This window comes from Zophobas morio, unplaced genomic scaffold (genome assembly GCF_036711695.1).
Source record: "Zophobas morio isolate AGI-343-1 ecotype UQ-CSIRO unplaced genomic scaffold, CSIRO_AGI_Zmor_V1 ptg000002l, whole genome shotgun sequence".
Lineage (NCBI taxonomy): Eukaryota > Metazoa > Arthropoda > Insecta > Coleoptera > Tenebrionidae > Zophobas > Zophobas morio.
Window position 1 is genome coordinate 5,842,243 of NW_026972107.1, and position 19,890 is coordinate 5,862,132.

Below are 19,890 nucleotides of genomic sequence, written 5' to 3' on the forward strand. Positions count from 1 at the left end.
GTCAAGTTTCCGACAGCGAGGGAAGTACTGTCTAAACTCTTTAGACCAATTTTTTTATTCCGCATCAAGAAAGTCACTAAAAGGACCGTGCAATCTTAAATTCCTGTATAAATACATGATTATTTTAGATGGAACCAGCCTCTCTGTTAAACACTCTATCTTTAATTTTTGACAGTTTACACATTTTTAAAAAACAGATATCATAAGGAGTTTAGAATTATTTTACACTTTTAAATAAGTTAAAGAGTTAAGAATAGGCGAGTATAAGTAGTGATTTTTGTCTTCAGAAACGGAAACCTTGACTTTAAAAGATATTTTTGATTATGATTTACTCGTATCACTTTTCGCAAATTAAGAAAATAATTGTTCTTGTTGCTACGATAATAACAAAACCAAAAGGAAATTTCAATAAAACTCTTCTACGTTTTTTGAGTTGTTTATTGTGTTGTTCAGTCGTATCATCTTTCTCAGATCTCTAGAGTTATCACAAGAAGAAGAAATTGATTATAAATCAAACGTATCTACAAAATAACTTTGTTCATCTGATTTCTAACTACTTACAAAAATCTACACCTAACTACCTCCCTTCTCTTTCTTCCTCTCACAAAGAGCCTCTTGAATCTCCTCCAGCGTCTTCCCTTTCGTCTCAGGTACAAACAGTACCACAAAAATCAAATTAATCACACAACACACCGCATATATATAAAATGGCACATAAATACCAAAATTATCACGCATCACTTGAAAGCACTTGGAAAAAATGGACGCTAAAATACAAAAATACACCTCGGAAAGACAAGACGCCAAACCTTTAACATTCGTGGGAAAAAGCTCCCCTTGTACCAACATAGGAATAGGCTGAGCACCTAGATTAAAAATCACGACGTAACCTATAAGTGCTACCACTGGTACGAAATTAAAAGAACTAACATCAATATCAGTGAAGTCTTTAACATAAAAATAGCTTCCTTCGACGAACAAACAAATACTTGAACCGATGAGTGACGATATTAGAAGAGGTCTCCGACCAGTCTTGTCTACGAGAATCGAGCACAGAATCGTCATCACGCACTGTATGACCACGTAAAGAATGGTCGCAGCCAAAGGCGACATAAAATCACCAGCTTCGTGAAAAATGGTCAAAGTGTAGAAACTTATAGCCGCCACTCCACTCATCTGTTGACTATTTCGTAAAACCGCGATTATGCCCAAACTTTTTCGATTGTTTTTTTTGGAAAACAGTTCCAGGACATTCCCGTTCTTTTTGTTTTGATTCTTGACGGCTTCTTCCAGCCTCATCAACTCTTCTTCTACATCTGTTCTTCCTCTAAACTTCCTTAAAGCGGAACGAGCGGCTTCTATGTCGTTCTTCATTATCAAAAAATATGGGCTTTCTGGCATCCATACGAACGTTACGAGAAGAAGACACGGCACTACTGTGCATATGGCCGCTGTCATGGTAACACTCAAGTATGACCCCACCACGTTTATTATCAACATTCCAAAAATCCAAGTTGCTGATATACCAGCACCCAGCAACCCCCGAATTTCTGGGTCTGCGATTTCTCCAATGTACAATGGTATGACTGTGAAAGCCACCCCGTCGGAAATACCAGCGAAAAATCGGGCTATGCAAAGTTCCACTCCTGATTTAGCGAACACTACCATCAACCATCCGATCATGTAAGGAATTGCTGTCAGCAGAATCGATTTCTTGCGACCGATTACGTCAATAATGGCTGCTCCAAGAAAGCAGGATGGTATGGGTGCTATAAGTTGCATTACGATGATCCAGGAACCTTCGTCGTTGGTTATTTTGAAGGAGGTGGTGTTCCCTGATATGTATTGGGGGATGGAAGGTGATGGCCAAGCATAGTGTAAGCCGCCGGTTACGATAGTAAGTAAAGCTGAAAGTGTTTTTGTAGAACAGGGAATAATGATTAAAAAACCTACCAGTGGAGGCTGTTAAGTATTGGTAGAGTCGTCTAGGCTGGTACATGGCTGTCTGTGTAAGGCTCATTGTTGAAGTTCAACATCTGTTGCGAGTTTAATTAGTTTATATTAATGTGAGTACTTGTACTAATTCTTGAGTAACCATCACTTAATTTCGCGGTGTCTAAAAATAGAACGAATAAAAAAATAAAGTGTCGACTATGGACGGAATTCAGATTTTGTCTACGAAGAAATTTCCTAAATCCTATTCATACAAAGTGTTATATCTTTAATATAACAGCGAAACAAAAACTTTTTAAGGAGTTGGTTTATCTTCAGGATTTACATATCTTATCAATTATGTATGATCTCAAGCGTTAAACTCTTTGTATACTTTATTACGCCAATTGCATTGTAATATTATCGTTGTTGTTGTTAAAAAAAAGTGAAAAATAGGTTTAAAATCATTAAACTAAGTAATAATTAGTTTGTCTTTCTTTAGTTAAGGTTATTTTACAGTCGGTGGCAGTTACCAACTTAATTAGGTGACATTGACATTAATTCGCAATTTAACATTTACACCTCAAAGCGAAGCGGTGAGTATCGTTCACAGCTGAACATTTGTTGTAATATATGATACAAACTTTGTTAGGTAAGTATCTTAAAAAGTTAAGTTATAATAAAATAAACTTTTTAAACACATAACATAAAATATCAACAAAATATATATAGAAAACGAAAAAAGAAGAAGAAAACACACCATTTTCTTTATTATTTGGTATCTACGACTTCACACCAGCTTTCTTCTCACCAAGTGTCTCTTGAATCTCCTCCAAAGTCCTCCTTTTAGTTTCAGGAACGAAAATCGTCACAATTACAGCTACCAGATTCCAAGTACTCAGCAGAAGTACAACTGAGTTTGAGTTTGTTTTTATGTTGTATTTAAAAGTCATTGTAGTTTTAGGAGTGCTTTTCTACTAGTTATGTTTCGATTCTTTCTTCTTTTGACTTAGTTTTCTCCTCGTAGGAGCTGGTAGTTTTACTTGGCCAGTTTTTCTTCTTTGTATTTATTTTCATTTCTGCTTTCTTGTGTATTTTCATGTTATGTAGTTTTGTACAATGTATTATTAGATGTATTTTTATGTAAAACAAATAAAAGTGTTTACGAGATTTGTTAGTTTTGTCTTATCACACCACAAAGGAAATTTACACTTCTTAACTTTTAACGAAATTTTTTACGACAGTAAGAACAATGATATCTCAGCAATCGGATCCCTAAACTGTTTTTGAATAAAAGTATGATGTTAGAAATCTCACTTATTATAAAATTAGGTTTATTTTAATGCTATTTGTATCTTCGTTCTTGTTTACGACATATTATTGGCAAATTTTTCTTTTCCCCAAGTAACTAACTTTTCTTATACTTTTTTTTATTCCGCAACAAGAAAGTCACTAAAAAGACCGTGCAACTGTTTATAAAAGCCTTGTATAAATACATCACTAGTTTAAATGAAACCAACATCTCTGTTTAATTCTCTATCTTTAATTTTAACAGTTTACAAATTTTTAAAAAATAACTAAGTATCATAAGGTGTTTAGAATTATTTAAAAATAATGTTAGAGTGTTTACATTTAATGATGGTTCCCACTACTTGTCCTTCGTCACTTTTAATTAAATAAGCTAAAGAGTTAGAGTAGGCGAACATAAGACACAAATACTCACTTTTCGCTTCGGAAGCGGAAACCTCTACTTTAACAGGAAATTTTTCATTATGATCTATCACTTTTCGCAAATTATAAGATAATAATAAACTCAAAAGGAAATTTAAATAAAACTGTTCTAGGTTTTTTGAGTTGTTTATTGCGTTCTTCAGTCTTTAATTATCGTATATAACATAGGAGTATCATTTTTTCAGACCTCTGGAGTTATGACAAGAACAAAAATTGATTATAAATCAAACGTACAAAATAACTTTGTTCATCTGATCACTAGCTACTTAAAAATCTATACCAAACCACCTCCCTTCTCTTTCTTCCTCTCACAAAGAGCCTCTTGAATCTCCTCCAGCGTCTTCCCTTTCGTCTCAGGCACAAACAATATCACAAAAATCAAATTAATCATACAACACACCGCAAATATATAAAATGGCACATAAATACCAAAATGATCACGCATTACTTGAAAGCACTTGGAAAAAATGGCCGCTAAAATACAAAAATACACCTCGGAAAGACAGGACGCCAAACCTTTAACATTCGTGGGAAAAAGTTCCCCTTGTACCAACAGAGGAATAGGCTGAGCACCTAGATTAAAAATGACGACGTAACCTATAAGTGCTACCACTGGTACGAAATTAAAAGAACTAACATCAATATCAGTGAAGTCTTTAACATAGAAGTAGCTTCCCTCGACGAACAAACAAATACCTGATCCGATGAGTGACGATATTAGAAGAGGTCTTCGACCAGTCTTGTCTATGATAATCGAGCACAAGATCGTCATCACGCACTGTATGACCACGTAAAGAATGGTCGCAGACAAAGGCGACATAAAGTCACCAGCTTCGTGAAAAATGGTCAAAGTGTAGAAGCTTATAGCCGCCACACCACTCATCTGTTGACTGTTTCGTACAACCGTGATAATGCCCAAACTTTTTCGATTGCTCTTTTTGGTAAACAGTTCCAGAACTTTCCCGTTCCTTTTATTTTGATTCTTCACGGCTTCTTCCAACCTCATCAACTCTTCTTCTACGTCTGTTCTTCCTCTAAACTTCCTCAAAGCGGAACGAGCGGCTTCTATGTCGTTTTTCAATATCAAAAAATATGGGCTTTCTGGCATCCATACGAACGTTGCCAGAAGAAGACATGGCACTACTGTGCATATGGCTGCTGTCATGGTAATGCTCAAGTATGACCCCACCACGTTTATTAGCAACATTCCAAAAATCCATGTTGCTGATATACCAGCACCCAGCAACCCCCGAATTTCTGGATCTGCGATTTCTCCAATGTACAGTGGTATGACCGTGAAAGCCACCCCGTCGGAAATACCAGCGAAAAATCGGGCTATGCAGAGTTCCACTCCTGATTTGGCGAACACTACCATCAACCATCCGATCATGTAAGGAATTGCTGTCAACAGAATCGATTTCTTGCGACCGATTACGTCAATAATGGCTGCTCCAAGAAAGCAAGATGGTATGGGTGCTATAAGTTGCATTATGATGATCCAGGAACCTTCATCGTTTGTTATTTTGAAGGAGGTGGTGTTCCCTGATATGAATTGGGGAATGGAGGGCGAAGGCCAAGCATAATGTAAGCCGCTGGTTACGATGGTAAGTAAAGCTGGAAGTTTTTCTGTAGTAAATACAGGTGATAATAGTAAACATAAACCTACCAGTGAAGGCTGTTAGGTATTGGTAGAGTCGTCTAGGTTGGTTCATGGTTGTCAGTGTAAGGCTCATGGTTAAAGTTTAACATCTGTTGCGAGTTTAATTTGCTTATAATAATGAGAGTATTTGCACTAATTCTTGAGTAACTATCACTTAATTTCGTAGAGTCTAAAAATAGCATGATTAATAAAAACAAAATGTGGACTATGGACGGAATTCAGATTTTGCGTAACTTATTCATTGTGTACGAAGAAAATTTCCTAATCCTTTTCCCACAAAATCTTTAATATAACAGCAAAACAAAAACTATTTAATGAGTTTGTTTATCTTCAATATTTACATATCTTATCAACTGTGTATGACCACAGTCGTCAAACTTTTTTAAATACATTATTGCGTCAAATGTATTGTAATAATATCGTTGCTGTTAAAAAAAAGTGAAAAATAGGTTTACAATCATTAAACTAAAAATTAATTTATCTTTGTTTGGTCAAGGTTATTTTACAGTCAATGGAAGTTACCAACCTAATTAGGTGACATTGATATTAATTCGCAATTTACACCTCAAAGTGAAGCGGTGAGTGTAGTTCACAGCTGAACATTTGTTGTAATATGATCAAAGCTTCGTTAGGTAAGTATCTTAATTTAAATATACACTTGTTTAAAAAATCGTTTATTATTTAATGTCTAACACTTCACACCAGCTTTCTTCCCACCAAGTGTCTCTTGAATCTCCTCCAAAGTCCTCCTTTTAGTTTCAGGAACAAAAATCGTCACAAATATCAAATTAACAACACAACAACCTGCAAAAACAATGAACGGTAAAAACATCCCAAACGAATCCCTCAAGATTTGAAACAACTTGGAAACTATAGCCGCCACCACACAACAGTACACCTCAGAAAAACAAGACGCCATTGCTTTAACATTAGTCGGAAAGATCTCTCCTTGTATCAACATTGGAATAGGTTGTGCCCCTACATTAAAAACAATCACAAAACTTATAAGAGCCAACAAGGGTACAAAATTAAAGACAGTCGTATCCACGTTGGTAAAATCTTTTAAATAAAAGTACGTCCCTTCTAAGAACAGAGTTAGAGCCGAACCTACCAAAGACGTAGTTAGAAGAGGTCTTCGACCAGTTTTATCTATAAGAAGAGAGCACACAGCAGCCATAACACACTGGATGCTCACGTAAAGTATTGTAGCACCTAGAGGTGACATAAAATCGCCAGCTTCGTTAAAAATCGATATCGTGTAGAAAATAATAGCAGCAAGACCACTCATCTGTTGGGCGTTTCGTAAAACCACTATAATCAACAAACTCTTTTGGTTACTTTTCTTCGTTAACAGCTCTAAGAAGTTGCTCCACTTTTTGTTATTCGTTTTGACTGCGTTTTGTAGTCTTTGCAGCTCATCTTCAACATCGTTTCTACCTTTTAACTTCTGCAGTGATAGTGTTGCTTGCTTGATATCATTTTTCATTATCAAAAAGTAGGGGCTTTCTGGCATCCAGATAAACGTCGCTAGCATTAAAAGTGGAACCACTGAACTTACACCAGCTGTGCCTGGGATGGTCAAGTATGCCCCTATCACGTTGATAAGCAGCATGCCGAAAATCCACACTACTGATATTCCGGCCCCTAGAAAACCCCTAATGTTTGGGTCCGCGATTTCCGCGATGTATAGAGGCATGACTGTGAAAATAACACCGTCACACAGACCTGCCAAAAATCTAGCCAGACATAACATAGATGCAGATTTGGCGAAAGCTATTATCAACCATGAAACGAAATATGGAATAGAGGTTGATAGAATTGATTTTTTGCGACCGATGTTGTCGGTGATGATGGCGCTAAAGAAACATGATGGAATCGGTGCTATTAGTTCCATTATGATTATCCAAGATCCTTCCTCCGGGGTAATTTGAAATGCACTTGAGTTATTTTGTGTTAGTTTGGGAATTGAAGGTGACGGCCAAGCGTAGTGCATTCCACCTGTTATCATTGATAACAAGGCTAAAAGTTACGGGGGGTGGTATCTCAATTTTTTGATAGATTTATACTTACCAGTAGATGCCGATAAATACTGGTAAAATCGGTTGGACGCATCCATGTTTTTCAAATTTTGTAAAATAATACAGTTGTCAGACTAATTAAAAAGGTGCAGACTTTGTTATTTCTGATTTAAGCCAGTCTTATGTGTTAAAAATTTTATCAGCTGATATCTTTATCCTTGGTAAACATTTTTTGAAAAAATGTGTTTAAGACTAGATAAAGAATGATTTGTTCGGGGCAGACAGTCAGTTAGTAACAAATGTAAAAAGTTTAGACACACCTTCATAAAATAAGATAACCCACAGGACCCTAAAACACATCGTATGTTACGCCACTGCCGAACATACTAAACGTGACATAGGTCAATGTGTATAACTGGTTGCATAGCTCTGATTTTAATAAAAAATTTTGTTTTATATATAACTTTGTTATTATCATTTTCATATTTTCAGGAAAAAATATTCTGAATAAGAAAACACAAAGTTCACACCAGTTCATAACATCTATATTTATGTAAACATACATTTGCTCAATACCTATAAATTACAGTCCTTTGCTCCATAAAGTACAGTTTAAAACAAACTCTACATGTAAAAATTGAGTAAAAAAACAAAATGTCTAAACACATACACCACCTTTACTCTATCTTAACAATAATTTCAGTACCATCTTTTGTGACTACAACATTGTGCTTTAGCCGCTTATGAAAATTGAGAGCGGACTCTTGTTTGAACCGCTGACCACAAAAAATACACTCGTGCGGGCGCACAGGCTGATGAACAGCATTGTGTTTATAGAGCGACGAGTACTCAGTAAACCGTTTCCCACACCCCTCCACGCTACAAACGTAGGGTTTCTCCCCGGAATGTATCCTTAAATGATTTTTATAATTAGTCGAAGACGTAAATGCTTTTCCGCAATTTGGGTAATTGCAACTGTAGGGTCTCTCCCCCGTGTGCGACCTTATATGCACTTTTCTGATGTTGGAAGTGGTGAAGGACCGTCCACAACCCTCCACTGGACACTCAAAGGGTTTTTCGCCTAAAATTTTAAATAAGAAAAAAGAAAATCATACAGTTGTGACCAGGTACCTGTATGGATTCTGAAGTGTTTCTGTAAATCTCCAGAGGTTTTAAATTGTTTTGTGCAGAGGGTGCAGCAGTAGGGTTTTTCTCCTGTGTGAGTACGAATGTGTGCTTTTAATGAATAGTTTGTTGAGAATCTTTTCTCACAGCCGTCTATGTCACACTGGTATGGTTTGGAATCAGTATGACTTCTCATGTGTACCTATAAATAATTAAGTTATATTAATTTGTTGACTGGAGTGTCTGACTTACAGTTAAATGGTATGAGGTGGCATAAACTTTGTTACAACCCTCATAAGTACACTGAAACCGCTTCACTTTTTTCGGTGGGTCTTCTTTAGGTGGATCATTCTTGATTTTGTATAAAGTAATAATAGCCTGGGAACCATCATCCAATTCAAGAAGTTGGAAATTTACATCAGTATTATCAACTGATTCCTCTTCATTTGACATCTGAGATCCTTCATCTACACTTTCTTGGATTTCTGAGGGCTCAAACAAAACAGATGGTGCTCCAAGATTTCCTAAATTTTTATCTACAACGAATTCGTTTACTAAACATTCAAAAGCACGACTAAAGCTCACCTGTGGTCATAAATATTCTTCCATCATCCAGCGTAATCAGCTTGAGATCTGCCTCATTGTATGACACTGCAGACTCACTTAAAGTATTTTCAACACTAATATCTTCCACTGGTTGCGTTTCTTCCTCCTTAACATCTTCATTACTATCGAAAGTCAGGTAAAATATTTGTTTATTATTTAAACTATTATCTTCTGGAAGGGAGGGCAAGTTCAATATATCCGAAATTCCAACGAAATTGTCTTCTTCGCTTTTTATCGTGTAATACTGAAAGGTCGGTTCTTCGTCTGCATTATCTACAAAATGAAAATTTTGTATTACAAGTGTTCTATTTTGAAAGTAGGACAATCATGTTGGGAAATTACCCATAATGAACTTGATGGACGAAATCCTCCATTTGTGCGTATTTAGCAGGAGGTAGCTGTGCGCATGCGCTGCGTCACAGCGCCAGGACCGGAGCCCGGAAAAAGCGGCCCCGCGCATTGATTTTTGCGAAACGTAGAAAATTAAAAAATGTACTAAAATTAGTTGCGTAACAACGTTTAGTCTTTGACGCATTTGGGGATTTTTCAGCACTTGAAAACTCGAAACTAATTCAAATGACAAATGTTTGACATTTTAATTTTGTATATTTTATGGCTTTCCAAAATTTCGTTTCTAAATGTGCAGTCGCATTCAAACCTTTCATCCGACACAACAACCTCCTCCCATTCAACAAAGCCTTCACGTCAGACTGCAAGGAACCCGGTGATGACTCGCAAAAACATAGTACCATAAATAAAGTCTTCCGGCACTGTTATCCAGAAGTACTCGAAGGCGCCATCAACCACCAGATCCTGTCAGAGCTAAACGCCAGCATGATCTATCTTTCCATGTTTTGCTACTACGGCAGAACTGACATAGCTCTTCCTGGATGTCAGGCGTTCTTTAGAGCCATGTATAACGAGGAGCAAACGCACGCTTTTTCTCTTATAGACTACCAGTTGATGCGTGGGGGTTTAGTGACCCTCTACCCCGTCACAGTGCCTGAGGATATGAACTGGACGGATATAACCGTCGCCTTGGGGGTGGCAATCGAATTGGAGAAAAGAGTCAAGGAGAAACTTGAAGAAGTGGTCCAGCTTGCTGAATGCCACAAAGATCTGCAACTTGCGGACTTCATCACGTCCAAGTTTTTGAAAGAACAGGTTTGTGCGATATTTTTTTTATACTTGAATAAAACGAGGTGTTGCAGAACGACTCGATTTGTGAAATGGGACGTCTGCTAACCAAAGCCAAACGACTAGTGGATACGGGAGGCGTGGGAAGGCACCTATTCGATAGAGAGATCTTCGAGTACATGCGTGACAAAAATCCAGAAATTAAATTTCCGTACCGCAATATCTGAACGTGGCTAATAAAAATCCAGTGATAATTGACTCAGTTTATTACTCATCAATCACAAGATAATCACAAATTGACTTGCATTTCTAGCTATTTGCTAAAAATGACTCGAAAGCATCGCTCGTCAATTATCTAATTCTACAGATCATTTCACCACAATTCGTCGCGCGCCTGCGCCTTCAAGCAATACATCATTGGCGCATTATGGTGAAACATACCGTATATTAATTTCATCATCTACTTACTCTATAAGTGTATACATGGTTATAAATTCTCACACTACGACGTTAAAATCTTGTTGTGTATGTCATATTGTATGTATGTATGTATGTATGTCGGAAAATACAGTGTTATTCGTATTCCATTGTGCAAGCAGACATTCTGAGCTGGTAGAAAGTACTAGTACGACGTAAAGACACGTTATATATATAAAATGTAAAAATACTCTCGTCGTGCCCCAATTATTGACTTTACTCTTGCTCGCCCCCCAAGGTTTGATCAAACATATACACCCCCAAACCTTCCCCTACGCGTTTCAAGTTAGTAACGTGGTCAGCGATTTCTTTGATAGCGTCCACTTGCTCTTGCAGGTAGTGAGTTTCCAAGAAGTCGCACAAATTCACGTCCATGTGTCCAGAAGCAGTACTGTGAAGATTAAGAAGACTCTACAATAATTTAAATTTTAAAACTTGTGTTTGTTTTAACATAAAATTTACCTCATTCACATTCTTTTCTAGCTCTAGTGCGGCAAACATAGCCTCTTGCGCTGTGCCCCAATCTTGCTTTGCAGGGGCGCTAATATCCGACAAAATAACGTGCCCTCCTCTTTTATTCATATATTCCATTAGTTTATGTGCGTGGTCGCGTTCCTCGTCTGAACAAGCCTTAAAGTACTTGTAGAAGCCCGGAAGTGCGACATCGTCCCTTTGAAAATGGTAAGCCTGAAATGCGCGCTCGCTTTAAAACTGACCTTGCGCTGAAAGCGCTTAATTATAGCTTGTTACGCAAGAGTAAACAATCTTTCAGGCGGAAAAGTACCAGATATGTTTTGTTAAATAGCTGATTGATTGCTTATAATTAAGATAAAAAAGTAAGCTATAATTAATAAAACATGAAGCGGCCGTGTTTACAGTGTGGTTTCATAATAAATCAATACGTTACACTAAGTTTCCAGCTGCGCAATTTCAAGCGAATAAGCAAACAAGCTATCTATCTTACCATAGACAAGTACGTGTAAAAAGCACTCAATTCAACGTTGATTTGTTTATTTATTGCGTCTTCGCAATCTTTGTGGAAATTCTGGCGAACTTGCGAGTGTGCCATTTTCGCTGCTTAGGCAACCACTTATACACGAATTACTACACACCCGAAGTTGGCTTGGTTCTTGCGCAACACATGTTGCTCGGACAGCATCTGTCATGCGTCGAATAACACACAAATGTCAGAAAATTTGTAAAAATGGTGATATTAAGGTTGTGGACAATATTTTTCGTGTTTTTAAAATTAATAAGTAAAGGTGATGGGGCCACGCATTGGGTTGTTACGGAGAAAGGGATGATCCAGTCGCACGTGAGTACCTAAAACTAAAATCGCGAAATTCGAGGTTATGTTGCGTTTGTTTTTATATTTTTCGGGGAATAGCTTCCTCGTGGGTGGAATCGCGTTTTAATGTATGGGGGGGCGTTTTTTGGCGACGGAATTCGCGTCTGCGGGACCCCAAAACCACGTTTCTTCTGATTTGAGTTGCGTCAGTCCGATACCTGATAAGTTTGGGGCGATAATTGTGTTTACGTTCCATAATGCATATTCATGTGTTAAAGGTTGCTCAAATGTTGTTGCTATACGATTTGGACAAAAAAACGACGGAAAGTTGGCCAGTTTTTTGGTAATTAGAAAGGAACGTCGGGTCACGTGTTGATTATTTTTATTGGTTTTGCATGTTGGTTTTGGGTTCCGTTTGAGAGAGATGTGACCCCAAAATCCTAGAGATGACCGTTGTGACGTTTACCGAAATTGTTATCAAGAAGCGGACGAAATCAGGGGTTAATCGTGCAAGGTAACAAGTGTGTTTTCTACGTGTTATTGTTTGTTAGAAAAGCCGGAAAAACAAGTATTTTTAAAATGTGCATTTATTATAGTTGGATACAACGAACGAGATGGAAGAGTGTTCAAGTTTTATCTAGTTTTATAGAAACTGTTAGCGTTGTATCACTTTTTGTACAAACAACTTTTACTCAAAAATTAGATAAACCTGTGATATTTATCACGAATAATTTGATTCATTTATGTTTCAAGGATCCTTTCGTTTCTCTGTGATAATAAATCTGTTGAATGTTACTTCTATTTGGGGACTTGAATGTCGACTGAAAAGGAGCAACTGTTACGCTTGTGAAAAGAGCGTGACTCACTCTTTTCTGGTTACGAAATTTATTTTCAAGTTCACTAAGTGTGGTTGCACGTTGAACCTTGTAAAAACTAAATAACTATAAATAAATATATAATTTCAAGTACGTGTTGTTTTTTATTTATCAAAAAATAAAATTTGATGGAATGTTTGTGATAACGATTGTTTTTTGTTTGAGAATTGTGGTTGCAATGCACTCTGGCCTGTAATTCCTTCATTAGTGTAACATTTCGATTTAAACTGGATCGCTGCACTTTCCAATTTAGAAATTAAAGTGAATTCCTACCACGTTAAATAAATAAATCCGAATCGAAATAAACGTTTTTCATTTTTAATTCCAGGCGGGAAACTCAACACGAAATTTTCTGAAGCAGAAAAAATAATCCTTCTATAAAATTTCTGTCTGGTTGCATTCAGAGAATAGACGATGTAAACACCATTTGGGATTCTGACTGTGCTCACGTGCTGCTAAAAATAGTACGAATGATATTTTCAACGCTGCACAAATTTCTTTTGGATGAAACCACCGAGATTTTAAAGTAAATGTTTTCATCGCGTTCACTTTGTTTATTTTTGTATTTAAGAAATTGGTCTGTCGTCTCTCTGTCTGTGTGTCTGTCTGTCTGTCGTCTGTGTTTCGTTAGGCAGATAATCTCCGAATTGTTGTAAATTTTTCTATTTAAAATAACATAGTCCTCCTTTTGTTCCCAGGTGGGTTCGCCCCTGGATCTCCGCCGTCCTTACGATTTGATCTCTCTTCTCGACCAAGAAAAGCGCTGGAACGAAATCCAGACAGTCCTCCAAGATCTCATGACCCGCAAATCCACAATCGAAGAAAAATGGTCGAACCTCCAGGGCAATCCCGGGATGGAATCGAAAATGGCCCTCAAGAACTCCGATTGTTTGATGAACGGCAAACTCGCCAACACTGTGGATTTGTACAATATAGCGACCAACGGAAGCGAGAGGGTTAAGGTCGACTTGACCACCGAAAAAGAGGACGTTACGATATATCAAGTACCCGAGTGTAATAAATATAGTAAAATCGAGTTCAGCCTACCCGAGTACCAGCAATTTCCATCCCTACATATCGACAACATTGTCACTTCGGCCCCCGAAGAATCCCTCGAGAAGTTGATGCCGATGAAATCGGTCCAGCTTTTCGGGCACGAGATTCATAACGAGTTGGTGAAGAACTCGAGCTCGTGGGTGCACTATAATCTAGGTGCGTTGTATTGGAGGATCAAGGGGAACGGGCCTAAAGCGGTGGATTGTAGCAGGAGGGCGCTGCTTTTCGTACCACCTGTGTATAAAGACATTCCTTTGCATAATCTAGCGGGGATTTTGCATAAGTCGGGGCGGTCGTCGGAGGCCGCTTTGATGCTCCATACGGCAACCGAGTACGCTCCTAAGCAGGCGCTGCATTACTTAGCTCTAGGGAATATTTATTTCGCGATGGGTGACTATAACAACTCCATTACTTACTATGATAAGTTTTTGGAACTCGAGCCGGAGCACAATGACGTGAACGCGATTAAACAAGCAACTCTTTGTTTCTCGAAGCTTGAAACCCATCTGATCGATTTCCAAGAGTGAGTATTTTTATGACCGCCCTAAATCGTCATTTAAGAGTCTTGAAGAAATGTTTTAGGGTACTTACAGGGTATTTTGTCCGATCTGCACGACTTTCATAGTCTTCAGCAGCACTGGCTCAGACTTAGTAAAAGATTGATGTGGGAACACTCTTCGTACGACGAAGAGTTAGGTAATTTTCAAGAAGAAGCACTAGAGTCGATGTTCGGCAAAAAAAGCCAACGATGCGTGAAGAAATCATCGACGATATCGTGCGACTTCGTCGACAGTCCGATCGCCGACTTCGACACAATGAACCTCCAGAACCTGTTCCAGTACGTGGAATCAGAAACCCAGAAGATCAACGAACGCATGGCTAAAACTAACCGTCTAACCGGCGTCGATGACAAAAATAAAGATAATTATGAGAGCACGCCGCAAACCTATCCGAAGTTCCCCACCACGATGTCAACTTCCGGCGAGAAGTACTTCGACGTGGCGGGGTGGCCGCACGAAGAGGAGTGCCGGAAGTGGAATCTGCCAATCAACGAGAAGGAGGATTTGAAGTTGCCGATTTTCCTTCCGCCGGAGAATAAAGGTTACGAGTAAGTTTCCCGCGACGGGGTGGATTTGGTTTAAGGGGGTTGTTGCAGTATACATAAGATTTTGGCGGACGCCATTGGATTACCCAACGGGTCTGAGCACAAATTACCGTGGTATCCGCCAGTGTGTGACGACGCCAGTGCTTTCGGCGAAAAGTACGTGCAACAATCAGAGCGGCATCTACTTAATAACGAGATTAAAAGCAACGAGTTCTTGAGAAGCCACTTTGTTAAGTATGTTAATAGTGGGAAGGCGGATGAGGCGGAAATCGGGCAGCGGATCATTACGGCCTTGGAAAGGGTATGTGGGATTTAAGGCTGGTTTATCAAAGACGCAGTTGCAGTCGCTGAACGTATCGCAAAACGAGTTAAATACGGTCTAAATCACAATATCGTTCGGTACACATCGCTGTGAGAGGAACGTCCGAGAAAAACATCCAAAATTCAACTTTACGCATTAACCCGAATTTTCGTCAGCGACAGCGTCTTTGATAACCCGTTTTTATGACACAATGTGGTACGATCGCGCGGTTGCAGAAAAGCGCCCCCAGTTGGGTCCTGTCGACCCTCGCTAGCTTGTATTGGCGGATTCGGGGCAACACGCGGAAAGCCCTTGATTGTTTAGACCTGGCGCTGAAGACGGCGCCCAAGGACCAAACCGACGTCATCCTCATATCCATCGGCTCGATCGTGCACCAAGTGGGTCTAGTAAACCAAGCTCTCAAGTACGCCAACTTGGCTTTCAAACTCAACTACGTGGAGCCGAGTACTAACTTCCTCCTCGCGTTGCTGCACTACGAAAGTAACCCCTTGATGGCCATGTACTACATGAAGAACGTGCTTCGTGTGGACTCGGAATTCTATGACGGGCAAGCCGAACTCCTGCTCAAGCTATGGGGCTGTCGGATCAAGATGGGTACTTACAACAACGTGAAAAAGCCGGCGGAGAAGCTCCCCCAGGAGATTTGCTCCGAGAAAGAGTCGTTCAAAGGACAAGGTATGATATGTTCAGCGAATGGTGATGATTGTAAAACAGCATCTATCCAGTGTTTTCGTACGAAAGAAGGTACTATTACTAATCCTGTGTGGTCTGTGTTTAGTTTTTTCTGTTGATTGTGTAGATGGTGTTATCCTTAAACGTCCCTTTGTCAAATTTAAAAGCGGAGTTAAGCATTCTTTAATTTCCACAATCATTGCTGCTGAAGGTTCCGGCGATAGTGAGCCGGACCAGTCGCAGTTGGAAAGGATTAACGATAACCCGCATCCTTTCCACATGAGGATTTTGTTGGGGGAGGATCACGTAACCCCGGGACCGACGCCGGAGTTCTATGGTAAGACTGACGGGTTTGGATGCACTGTCTAAGCGAGGGTTTCAGTGGGGTTTAGCGACGATTCTGCGTCCGACACGGTACTACACGTATACGATAAGTCCGGTACTTATCCGTTGTCGTCGCACGGGTGCAAAGAAATCATAGAAGCGGATTGGGTTCACTTCACGTCGATGTGGCAGTCGATAGCCGCGCGAAACATAGAGTAAGACTTTTCTTAGCACACACAATAGTACCTATAAAAGTACCATCGCCATTCCAGTATAGGACCATACTTGAAACCCCTGCCGAAAAATTCCAAGAAACGCGGTACTAAACCCTACTGCACCGACGGCAACCTCAACCCCGGCGAAACTCTGCTCAACCACCTCACCAGCAAAATCCTCCGCAGTAAATTCCCGGCTTCCCCCGATAGGAGTTTAGCCGAGTGGTTGGGGATCATGGCCGGTGATCAAAAAGCGTCAGTTGAAGAACTGGGGGCCAAAATTGGGCTAGCCCTCCAGGAAAATACTACCTCGTGGCTCCTAGCCACCGCTGCTGCTCTCTACTGGCGGGTTTTGGGTAACGCCGAAGAAGCGATCGTGTGTCTGCGGCTAGCCCTGAGTCACGTCCCGGATGACATGAAAGACGTGCCACTGATCAGTTTGGCCAACGTTTTGCAAAGGTTGTTCATGTTTTGGGTACTTCTAGTTGCTGATTTGTAGTTCTTAGGTTCGGTTTCAACGGGGAGGCTCTAGAAGTGGCGTACTTAGCTCTGAAAAGCAACCCGAACTTCGTGGTTAACCATTTCACCGTGGGTAACATTCTTGCGTCCATGGGGGACCTGGAGGAAGCCATATCATTCCACCGCTCCGCGCTCACTCTGGATTCGAATTTCGAGCCGGCTCGGAATCGGTTGCAGGCGATCTTGTGCACTTTGTTGTTCGACGAGTCGGGAACGCTGAGGAGCATACCGGAGAATTAAGTCTACACTGAATGTATATGAAGAAGATACTATTTTTGCATGCCAACATATAATACGTGTTGCCCTTACTGTATAGATTTGTTTTAGTTCGTGACAGTACTAGGTGTGTAGGCGTTTCGTTCGTTCAACGAATATTGTTACTTTGACTCAATTGTAAGTGTGATGGAAATTCTCAAGTGATATTTTTTTCGTTTAAGCTTAGTTGTACTTAATCTCGATTTGCCAAAGAGTTGGAATTAATTTGTGTTCACTACGTTAGAATAGAATTAAGTTTAATGTACATTCCATTGTCGTACGGTTTGATACTTATTGACTTAATTTGACAATGCATTCTTTTCCTGTTTTCACTTTCGACGGTGTGATTTTTTTAAGATTTTGAGTCTCATTTTATTGGTGGTAATTGCTGTGAAATACAGTGACGATAAAAGCAGGAATGTGTTTTATTTTGTGTTGCGTCGACGAGTTGTTGAGTTTGGAACTTAAAATTCAAAAGCTGTACTTCCTTGCATACTTAAATAAATGAGAGATGTGTTTTTTTTATAAAGTTCGTGATTCTGGGAGAATTTTCAAAAAGGAGGCGACTTTCTGGCCATATTGAGAAATTTTTAATAACTTTGGTAGATTGGTGGATGCGCCGGGATTAAAGCAATTTTTGTTTAATATCTAGAACTTTCTACATAATTATATTGCAGGAAAAAAGTATGCACACCTGTTAAACGACTTCTTTTTTGCGAAAATTTCAGGTAAGACGTTTTTCTTAGACCAATCCAATACATATTCTGACAAAAGAGGTGGAGGCGCCGGAATAACTTTTTCAAATATTTTAATTGCTTTTTACACGAAAAATTATTTTAAAGAAAAATTATGTACATCTTTATATACCCTGGACATCTAAACAAACTAAGAATAGTCATATATACACAGTTAAATGGCTCCAGTTTTAAGCAGCTTTGATTTTTTTATCTAAACACTGGAGTCAAACGGTAAAAATAAGGCAGATGTGTTTTCTGAGATAAAAATACCCGGTTTTGGGTCGACTTGAGCACCATTAATTTTATATATATTTTTTAGAATTTGTTTTTACATGTAGCAATAAAATTGGCGGGGAATACAAGAAAAGGTCCTTGAAAGCTTCCAATGAAGGAGTTGTATTGTGCAATACAAGGTGATTCACGAAGAACGTCCGTATTGATAGTAATTAATAAGTAATAATTGTGTTTATGCAACCCAAAATACATTCTCATTTGAATATTTTTTTAAACAAAGTTATACAAATCTGAGAATCTTGAAGTTGATTAGTGAGCTTTCATATAGTTAGTCTGTTGTAAAATGTGTACAAATTACGAAAAAACGGGCATGATATTGCTACTTGGAGAATTGGGATATCCCAACAGAAGGGTTCCAAGTAGAAGCTTGCGGCGACTAGAAGTAAAACTATGAGAAAATTGGCCGCTTATTAAAAAAATCAAGACTTCGAGTAGCTGCTAAACCCGAAAATGAAGTGGGAGTCTTAAAAATTACTCAAATGAAAAACGCACGAAGAATCCTGTGAGAATGTATTTTGGGTTGCATAAAAATATTCGATATTTTTGACCATGAGTGTATTATTTTTTTGTTAATGAAAGCATTTCTTTTATAGTTTTTCGATATCCAGAAGTTTTTTTTGTACGCTTTTACTTCTTCAAAAATTCGAACCATTTTTCTAGAATTATCAAAACAGAATACGTCATTTTTAGCGTTTTGCAAAAAGTACTGTGATAACCCAAACATCCCGTCTTAAATTGACATGTGAAAAAAAAAACTGAAAGCCCACGAAAAATTCAAAAAGTCAAAATTTGACCTTGGCTGTGATCGTCTGACAAAATGGAACCCTACGTTGTGTTTTTGAAAAATGGCGGGATGCGTTCAGGTGCAAGTGGTGGACCCTAAAGTTGGAAAAGTACCGCTAAATAAAACACAAAAAAAGATCACATTTTAAATAAAAACTATGCAGCGGCAGCGGCACCAGAGCCCTATAAGACTGAGGCAATCGAACTATGTCAATTTTATTCTAGAGCACAACAAAAATACCCATAGGGGGCGTTGTAGCACGAGCGGAGTTTGGGGCTCCTGGTCGTGGCTGTTCTCCTACCCACAACAGAGATTCTATCTATCACAAGCACTGCCGATCAGCACGAAGAACATGCCTAAACGAATCGGCCGTTACGGTCGCAAACTCGCAGTTGGGTCCCGGCTATGGGGTAGAAGCCGACAGCGTTACGTCATCTCGACCGCCCCTGAATTCTATTCTACCTGCATCTTTTGTGCAGATGGCGCAATAAATCCCGCCAGCTCGACTAGGAACCGCGCACTCCGCTTCCACCACGTGTTTCTGTGTTATTTAACCTCAATTCCATTTATATGTTAAACTCTAATATTAACGATAACTGAACAAGTGTTAAAGTTTTAAAAAGCGCAATAAACAACATTAAAATTCTCCATACAATCTTGTGAAATTTTAATAAACAAATAATTCTTATTTGAGATTAAGATTGGACATCAGACAATTTATATGATGAAAACATCAATCAACAAAATATTTTCAAAAC

General features: G+C 38.9%; 7 protein-coding genes across 10 annotated transcripts; 2 read left to right on the top strand and 5 right to left on the bottom strand.

Moving 5' to 3' along the window:
- Positions 1-414: 414 nt before the first annotated feature.
- Positions 415-2,189, bottom strand: LOC135125596 (facilitated trehalose transporter Tret1-like). Its single transcript, XM_064051237.1, has 2 exons — positions 1,954-2,189; positions 415-1,907 (listed from the first exon to the last, which is right to left on the bottom strand). Exons 1-2 carry the CDS (start codon positions 2,018-2,020, stop codon positions 574-576), a joined length of 1,401 nt encoding a protein of 466 aa, XP_063907307.1. The 5' UTR covers positions 2,021-2,189; the 3' UTR covers positions 415-573.
- A 1,667-nt stretch (positions 2,190-3,856) lies between these two features.
- LOC135125606 (facilitated trehalose transporter Tret1-like) lies at positions 3,857-5,517 on the bottom strand. The gene is made up of 2 exons (XM_064051249.1): positions 5,330-5,517; positions 3,857-5,277 (listed from the first exon to the last, which is right to left on the bottom strand). Exons 1-2 carry the CDS (start codon positions 5,394-5,396, stop codon positions 3,938-3,940), a joined length of 1,407 nt encoding a protein of 468 aa, XP_063907319.1. The 5' UTR covers positions 5,397-5,517; the 3' UTR covers positions 3,857-3,937.
- A 376-nt stretch (positions 5,518-5,893) lies between these two features.
- LOC135139717 (facilitated trehalose transporter Tret1-like) lies at positions 5,894-7,675 on the bottom strand. Its single transcript, XM_064070067.1, has 2 exons — positions 7,394-7,675; positions 5,894-7,342 (listed from the first exon to the last, which is right to left on the bottom strand). Exons 1-2 carry the CDS (start codon positions 7,437-7,439, stop codon positions 6,012-6,014), a joined length of 1,377 nt encoding a protein of 458 aa, XP_063926137.1. The 5' UTR covers positions 7,440-7,675; the 3' UTR covers positions 5,894-6,011.
- A 189-nt stretch (positions 7,676-7,864) lies between these two features.
- Positions 7,865-9,523, bottom strand: LOC135125639 (zinc finger protein 143-like). The gene is made up of 5 exons (XM_064051293.1): positions 9,415-9,523; positions 9,052-9,345; positions 8,719-9,002; positions 8,473-8,668; positions 7,865-8,422 (listed from the first exon to the last, which is right to left on the bottom strand). The coding sequence occupies exons 1-5, from the start codon at positions 9,416-9,418 to the stop codon at positions 8,019-8,021; spliced, it is 1,182 nt and encodes a 393-aa protein (XP_063907363.1). The 5' UTR covers positions 9,419-9,523; the 3' UTR covers positions 7,865-8,018.
- Positions 9,116-10,467, top strand: LOC135125661 (soma ferritin-like). Its single transcript, XM_064051314.1, has 3 exons — positions 9,116-9,208; positions 10,025-10,236; positions 10,284-10,467. Exons 2-3 carry the CDS (start codon positions 10,036-10,038, stop codon positions 10,434-10,436), a joined length of 354 nt encoding a protein of 117 aa, XP_063907384.1. The 5' UTR covers positions 9,116-9,208; positions 10,025-10,035; the 3' UTR covers positions 10,437-10,467.
- On the bottom strand, positions 10,458-11,798 carry LOC135125649 (soma ferritin-like). The gene is made up of 3 exons (XM_064051305.1): positions 11,651-11,798; positions 11,149-11,373; positions 10,458-11,097 (listed from the first exon to the last, which is right to left on the bottom strand). The coding sequence occupies exons 1-3, from the start codon at positions 11,753-11,755 to the stop codon at positions 10,903-10,905; spliced, it is 525 nt and encodes a 174-aa protein (XP_063907375.1). The 5' UTR covers positions 11,756-11,798; the 3' UTR covers positions 10,458-10,902.
- A 43-nt stretch (positions 11,799-11,841) lies between these two features.
- Positions 11,842-17,732, top strand: LOC135125613 (tetratricopeptide repeat protein 17). 4 transcript variants are annotated; one of them, XM_064051259.1, is made up of 9 exons: positions 11,842-12,001; positions 13,548-14,428; positions 14,477-15,013; positions 15,062-15,311; positions 15,548-16,076; positions 16,132-16,341; positions 16,387-16,543; positions 16,601-17,002; positions 17,050-17,732. In XM_064051259.1, exons 1-9 carry the CDS (start codon positions 11,891-11,893, stop codon positions 17,300-17,302), a joined length of 3,330 nt encoding a protein of 1,109 aa, XP_063907329.1. In that variant the 5' UTR covers positions 11,842-11,890; the 3' UTR covers positions 17,303-17,732. The 4 variants fall into 4 exon arrangements, with proteins under 4 accessions (XP_063907329.1, XP_063907336.1, XP_063907343.1 ...); XM_064051266.1 differs by having other exon boundaries at positions 15,548-16,007; positions 16,216-16,341; XM_064051273.1 differs by lacking the exon at positions 11,842-12,001 and adding an exon at positions 12,015-12,488.
- Positions 17,733-19,890: the final 2,158 nt, after the last annotated feature.